Raw genomic sequence first — 7,500 nt, 5'->3', positions numbered from 1 at the left:
AACTTTTATATTGTGTGATATATATAGGACACATTATTTTATAAAAGTCATTGTTGAGGAAAAAAATGTGGTTGATATTCCTAATAAAATTAATTGTTATGCTCTTTTCCTTGGCTTGCTTCTATCTCCAATGTTTTGCTTCTTGTGTCTAGACTAGTTTAACTTCCCAGTGTGTTAACTGTTGGGGGTTTGTTTTGCGGACAGGGAGGGGCTCTGATTGCAGTTGGTCTTGGTGTGGCTGCTGCAGGTTTTGCAGGTAAGAATAGTTTGATATGAAATCAGTAATTTACAACATTTTCAGAAATATGTTTGTTTTTAATCAGATTCATGTATGCTTATGGTCGACAGGCCGCTATGCATTCCAGCTGTGGAAGCCTCTTGGACAAGTCTTCGCTGAAACTGTCAGGAAGGTGCCCACATACGGCGTGAGTAATTATTAAGCTTCCTGTAACCCTGCCTACACCCCTCTTCTGGTAAATGTAGCACCTCATACCGTTTTTAGGTTCAAACTAAAGAAATGTTGTGCCCTTGAGATACCCAACATATATAGAGAACTCCCTGGCATTGCTTCACACTCTCTGATTTTGGGGAGTGGGAAAAAAACCAAAGAGAAAGTAGAGCCAGTACTAAATGTTTTGATAGATGTAGCTCTAATTCCTTTCTTTCCCCACAGGCTTTCTCACCATATTACAAAGGAGGTTTTGAGGGGAAGATGTCCAAACGAGAGGCCAGCCTTGTTCTTGGCATCAGGTAATGTTTTGTTTGTAAATATTTCTTAAACGTTAACATATAAGTTAAATGTGTGTTTATTACTGCTCAGAGGTAAGGGATGATTGCTCACATTGTTTTTCTTCTTTCTGTCCAGCGCAACCAGCACTAAACTCAAGGTACGCGATGCACACCGGAAGATCATGGTTCTGAATCATCCAGATAAAGGTGAGCTAAAATTCTGAAGATGGGGGGGGAAAAAAAGTAATTCAATTATATTCGTTTTTTTTTACCTGACTGCTTTTCTTCACAATTCTTTATTTAAACACTGACATGTCACCCAGTGCCTAACTTATGTCATCTAAAAGCTTGTGGTTGGTTGTGTGTGGTTATCAATACCCACATTAAAATGGGCCAAATGTTGGATAGGCCCTCGTGTAAAACAAAGCATTTATGTTACATGTTTGAAAAGCTTGTGGATGGTTGAGTTAAAGGAGCAATTACAGGTCAAACTTGTATGTGTTTCTGCAGGTGGGTCACCGTATCTCGCTGCTAAGATCAACGAGGCCAAAGACCTTTTTGACAAGGAGAACCGGCATTGAACTGCAGATTTAACGAACACTTTAAAGACTTCAATCATCTGGTGTAGGTGCTCCATCAACATCGAGGCTCCGCTTCTGGAAGCAAACATATACATTCATCATGACAGTTTTCTTCTTAACTTATCTCCAACCTAATGTTTTAACATAATGAATATATAAATACATATGTAAATTAAAAGTGAAGGAGATTGCCTTGAAGGGACTTGAAAGTGAATTTGTATATAAGTAAAGGCATAGGTGGGTCAACTGCATCAACCACAACATTTTGTATAGAGTTGTTTCTTTTGAAAGAACAAGATAAATATACAATACTTTAATTCCATTTTTAAACAGTTGATGTGAACATTCTTTTTTTTTTTTTTAAATAAACTTGATATTATAATCCAACCACCCTACTGTATGTTTTTATGAGTGATTCATTGTGCTGCAGACAAAAACACATTCAGACCGCACCTTCAAAACACTTCTTTATTTAGAGGATGATGTCATATGTATATATTATTGGACGGGGAGGACAGAAAGCAGGACACAGTATTTAACGGTTACACTTACAGCAGCAGTTATTGGTCGAAATACCTACAAGAAGGTTTGCTTGGAAAAAGTCAAATAAATAGAAAAAGTCTTCTATCCTGATGTCAGTGTGGATCAGAGCGAAGCGGCACAGGTTTAATGTTCATCATGAAGGCAGAGGGTTTCTATAGAGCAGCCAAGTGGTAGGAGCCTCTGGGTCCTTGGAAATGTTACGTCTAAGACAATTTCAACAAGAAACATCAAATCATTCAAACAGGAAATTAGTTATGTTTTGCTTTGAAATCAGTTTCTCTCCTTGTTTTGTGTTTTTGATCTTTCATTGCCAAAATACTGAGCCCAAAAAAAGAAGAAATTGTGCAAAAAAAAGTTGTAAGCAGTTCTGTTCCAATCAGTTTTTCGAGGCAGCTTCCTGAGGGTGTCCTAATCCCTGGTTGAAAAAGGCAGCGGTAAAACCACATTATCTTGTTTAAGGTGTGACAGGCTCATCGTTAATTTCCCCAAAAATGCTTGAGTAAAAGGGAAGCATACCTCCCACTCTGGGAAAGATGTGAAAATAATTTAAATTTCAGTTCGATTTTGGAGGAAGACTTCAAATTTTGGGTGGACTTGATCAATTTCTCCTGATAGCTTAGAAGAAGACTTCACAGATATTTGGATGTTATTTCTTGTAATTTCGCGAGGCTCTTTGGGACTTGCTGTTTTTTTTCTCAAGTTTCTATACAAACAGTCTTGTAGATTAGAGTTTTTTTCGATAAAGCAGGTTTTTCTTTCGGCTTATTTATACAATCAGGACAGTGTCATGTTCATCCCAGTGCTGAAAAGCCTGAACTGACAATCACAAAATGGGAAAAGACCATCGATGAAGGAAAAGGATCAGGTGGCGGCACACCTGATAAACTGCAGCTTCATGTTCTGTTAGAGGACGGAAATGAAGGGAGGCGAGGAGGTAAGAAAGGCGAGACGTCGGAGGAGGCACAGACAGAAACCGTGGTAACAATGTTAGCACCATGGAAGCTCCACCCACTGAAAGGCATGCTGGGAAAGTGGAGGCGTTTTTAGCTGTACATTAGAAGTATTCTTATCCAAACTGATTATTTTACAGTCGATCGTCGTCGTCATCCGGAGATGTGAGTATTAACGATTCCAGTATTTTTTACATTTGTGAAATCTGCTGGATTGCTTGATGGTAGAACAGATGTTGAAAGGGCGCTGTTGTTTCAGGGCAGAGAGCGGTTCTGCTGAGCGGAGGGAAGCAATCTCATCAACATGTTTATCCTTTTCAGAAGCGAGGCTGATGGAGCCTTTATATACCAGCAGACAGAAAAACCTACTGCTGCAGGGAGACGGAAGCAACCAATCGGAAGTTTAGACGGAAAATAATTCAGCAGCCCTTCGTTAACGAGCTTCATCAAGGCTGCTCAGTTGAACATCATCGGCGTTCGATTAGCAGTCCTGCGTCGCCCTCTCCAAGTCTTCATCCTGCTGCCCTGCCGCCACCTCCTCCTCCTCCTCATCTTGATCCTCTTTCTCGCTCAGTTCCTCTCCGATCACGTCCAGCCGTGCCTCCTGCCCGTTTAACACATGCTCTTCTTCCTCATCTTCCTCTTCTTCATTGTGAAGCCCCAGCTCCTGCAGCTGCAGCCGCCGCTCCTCCACCAGCAGAAGGCGCTCCCTGACGCACTCTGCTGCCGCCGCCGTGTCGCTGGGACTCCCAAAGTACTGCTCCGTCCTGAAACGACACAATGAGTCGTTGAGTTTGTGTGAAGTGTGTTTAACATTGTGGCTAATCTCCATTTAAATGGAGGAAAAACAACCATTCTATCAATGTTTATATAAACAGTGGCTCATATCACGTTTATGGGAAAGGAGTCCCTCGTAGAGACACAACTGATTTCTTTTTTTGTTGCTTTTGCATCTTCAATTATGGAAAGAGGGATTAAGTGGAGGAAGACAGGTGCCATTCAGCTCTGATTTAAACTGACTTTCAACTCATTGTTTTGCTTTTACAGCACAGACATTTTGTTCACTTTCCCACTCTTATTGCAAGGCAAGTTTATTTGTGACCTGCTCTATCGAAATCAGTCGCATTGACCCGAAGACACATTTTGAGTTGTATACACTGCTGGAAAGAGGAGATTCCTCGCTTTCTAATGATATCAGGATTGTTTTTGTACTCCAAATATTAAGCGAAATATGTCACATTATATAATGACTGTCACAGAGTCATCATTTTGAGAAAAAGGCCTTCAAAGTTTCCTCTTCTCTGGAATCCATTGATCTGACTGATTATTAGCAAATGATCAAAATACTACGAAGGGAAGATATTTTCGTTTGGATTACTGGTCTGGGAGAAGCTCGCGAGTGTGTGTGTATGTGTGTGTGTTTGTGTATTTTTGCGTTTGTGTGTATTGTATTTGTTTCCCGGGGAAAACCCTCACGAGAAACACCGGCTGTTGTTATGCCTGCTGTGACGTCAAGTTACTCCGCTTGTAATTATGCCGTTACAAGCTTCAAAGTTGTATTTATCATCTGAATTTGCCGAAACAAGTTTAATATTCTGAAAGCCAAGACTTTGTTTAATTGAAATCAGATGAAAACAAACTGTAACGGACCCTGCCGTGTTATTTATGATTACTCTACGCTTACATTCATAATGTCAGCCGGAGGGAGGGGGAGCGGCGCTGCGGAAGAGCTGTCAGTGTCGAGTGAGAGCTGTCATCTTCCCTTTACGAGCTTCAAGAATGTATTTATCGTGTGAGTTTGGAAATAAAAGTTTAATATTCTGAAAGCCAAGACTTTGTTTAATTGAAATCAGATGAAAACACACTGTAACGGACCCTGCCGTGTTATCTATGATTACTATACGCTTACATTCATAATGTCAGCCGGAGGGAGGGGGGGCGGCGCTGTCATCTTCCCTTTAAAAGCTTAAAGAATGTATTTATCGTGTGAGTTTGGAAATAAAAGTTTCATATTCTGAAAGCCAAGACTTTGTTTGTTTAAAATCAAACAAAACAGCCGAACCCCGAAAAAATTGTTTTTTACGCAAATCCACGTTTATTTTGAAATGAGCCGTTCACTGATTTCGATAGAGCGGGTCACATTTATACAGCACCTTTCAACACAAGGCAATTCAAAGTGCTCTACAGACATTTAGAGATTATCTGGGGAACATAGTAGATCATTTCATTAGGTGAAGAGCTAATTCTTTCCCTCTATAATTGATAGATTGAATAAATGATTACATTCAACAGGTAGAATCCAAATACATGTCAATGTTACCCTGTGTATCTGATGGATGTGTAAATAAGCAACTGTTTGGCCAAATAAAAACACTTATTGCAGGTTTAATGGTTTGGTTGTAGTGGTAATTATTAGCGGGATGAAAAGCAGTGTGTGTGAAGATATACCCATCGGGGAAGATAACAGGCATGGTCAGTCTGTCCAGCAGAGTTTTCCCAGAGGAGTCGACTTCATCCAGAGACTCTGAGTCGACACATTCCTGCTGTAACACCTGAAACACAGTAACAAGCCACACACTGAATTTATGCTTTCTATGTTTGTGTGGCTACAACGGTGTACATCTGCTGCTTCTGCTGTGCGAGCACACCAACAAGTGCCCTGACAGCACATGTTATTGTTATGCTGCTACAACAGTTCTCACCCTCTCGGCGGCGGTGTGGAAGTTCAGAGCCAGCTCCAGCCTCTGCTGTCTCTCCTCACCGCAGACGCTGAACTGTTTCCAGATTCGGTTGAGTCTCGGCAGGGTGTCTCCGGACGAGCGTGTCGTACATCTCAGAGACTGACAGAGGACCACCGTCGCCTGCAGCAGCTGACGGCCGTAATCATAGGTGCTCTGAAGGAAGAGACAGGAAGACAGAGTTATTATTATTTCATTTTTTTTTTGTCTTCTAAAGATTATCTCCAAATACACATTTTCTTTTTAAATCACCGATATTACACCAATAATGATGCCAGAAAATGTAAAAACAAAAATCCTCATTGGCATTTCAAACTCCGTACAGTCTTTGAACATCTTCAAATATATTGTTTGCGACAACCAGATCCTATAAAAAAAAAAAACAGGACATTCTGCCCTACTAAATATAGGACTTCAAATAAATGGACGTTGAAAAAGAATCCATGGTGAGTTAAGTAGAGTGGAGCAAAAAAAGTACCTAAAATTGCTTGAGGTTCATTTTGTTGAATTTGAGACTCAACACAAATCATTAAACCACCCTAGCAGCATGACTAAGAGCATCTCACCTGAGCGACGTCCACAAACTTCCTGTGTTTGTCCAACATGGTCGTCGTCTCCTGAGACTCGTCCCCCAGCCTGACGTGAGTCTTCAGCAGGGCGTCCAACAGCTCGCCGAGCCACTCTACTGACTGAACACACACACACGAAACATGATCATCTATTTCATACAGAAAGTATTAAGTGTGTAGTTGTTGTTGTTGTTGTTGTTGTTGTGTGTCCTACCTGTAAAGCATCTTCTTCGCATTTGAACAGCTGGACCATCTGTAGCATCTTCAGCCTCCTCACATCCACCATGTCCTCACACCTGCACACAGTTACACAAACTTACCACGTGGGACTGATAACTGGTTATAACACAGAGTCAATGTTTTAGAGATGCATCTTTATGACCTTAAAGAGAAACTTCCAGGTTAAAGACACCTGTGAATAAATGTGTAGGAAAATGATGAATACACTAGATTTTCAGATGTAATATGGTTTCCTGATAAAGCTGTGGAGAGTATGTGCTGCAGGGAGGTGGATGCACAACGCACCCAGGAACGAACGCTAGCTCCGGTCCTTTTTACTGTGGACTCGATGTCCTGACAGGCTGGTATTTGTGCAACCTGCACAAACACAATACTGCACCATGATTACAAATGGTGAAATACAATGTAAAACTACCGAAAAATACCAGCTCACTAAAACACAACCGCTCAACTCAACGCAACTACTAACTATACCCGCGTTCAGAGAGCGGAGATGTGTCCCCTGTGTGATGTAATATGACGCGTATGACCTTAAAAAAAAGCAGTTTTTAAGAGCAGAGCTCNACAAACAACACAGACAGGGGGAAACAAACAAACACAAAGGAGACGGCTGGAGCAGTACAGCCTCCACAGCGTTACCTAATGCAAGGTCGAATAATCGATTATTATTCGCCAGGGCTGCCGAATAATCGATTTTGATCATGGTCAGTTTCTGGCAACCCTAGTGGAGAGTATGTGCTGCAGGGAGGTGGATGCACAACGCACCCAGGAACAAACGCTAGCTCCGGTCCTTTTCCCGTGAGGGAAACTGTGGACTCGACAGCCTGATAGGCTGGTATTTGTGCAACCTGCACAAACACAATACTGCACCATGATTACAAATGGTGAAATACAATGTAAAACTACCGAAAAATACCAGCTCACTAAAACACAACCGCTCAACTCAACGCAACTACTAACTATACCCGGGGTCAGAAAGCGGAGATGTTTACCCTTTGTGATGTAATATGACGCGTTTGACGTATGACCTTAAAAAAAAGCCGTTTTTAAGAGCAGAGCTCAAAATTGCTCCTTTCCCTCTGAATTCCTGCCCTTATGTCTCGTAAAACATATCAAATCCTACATTCACTTTTTTAATGTAATTTTCAAG

At 41.3% G+C, this 7,500-nt stretch overlaps 2 protein-coding genes across 2 annotated transcripts in view; one reads left to right on the top strand and one right to left on the bottom strand.

Annotated features, from left to right (window-relative positions):
* Positions 1-1,697, top strand: part of dnajc15 (DnaJ (Hsp40) homolog, subfamily C, member 15) — a 2,477-nt gene extending 780 nt beyond the window's left edge. The window contains exons 2-6 of the mRNA XM_010785387.1: positions 205-256; positions 349-425; positions 674-750; positions 866-936; positions 1,240-1,697. Of these exons, the coding sequence (XP_010783689.1) occupies positions 205-256; positions 349-425; positions 674-750; positions 866-936; positions 1,240-1,310 (348 nt within the window). The 3' untranslated portion in view covers positions 1,311-1,697. The remainder of the gene's footprint in view (positions 1-204; positions 257-348; positions 426-673; positions 751-865; positions 937-1,239) is intronic.
* Positions 1,698-1,764: 67 nt separating this feature from the next.
* sestd1 (SEC14 and spectrin domains 1) overlaps positions 1,765-7,500 on the bottom strand; it is a 23,061-nt gene continuing 17,325 nt past the window's right edge. The window contains exons 15-19 of the mRNA XM_010785386.1: positions 6,325-6,406; positions 6,108-6,230; positions 5,506-5,697; positions 5,252-5,355; positions 1,765-3,570 (exon numbers count right to left, since the gene is read on the bottom strand). Coding sequence (XP_010783688.1) covers positions 3,285-3,570; positions 5,252-5,355; positions 5,506-5,697; positions 6,108-6,230; positions 6,325-6,406 — 787 coding nt within the window. The 3' untranslated portion in view covers positions 1,765-3,284. The remainder of the gene's footprint in view (positions 3,571-5,251; positions 5,356-5,505; positions 5,698-6,107; positions 6,231-6,324; positions 6,407-7,500) is intronic.

The sequence above is a fragment of the Notothenia coriiceps genome, unplaced genomic scaffold (genome assembly GCF_000735185.1).
Source record: "Notothenia coriiceps isolate Sejong01 unplaced genomic scaffold, NC01 NC01_scaffold00027655, whole genome shotgun sequence".
NCBI lineage: Eukaryota > Metazoa > Chordata > Actinopteri > Perciformes > Nototheniidae > Notothenia > Notothenia coriiceps.
This window is presented reverse-complemented; position numbering and strand designations above follow the sequence as displayed.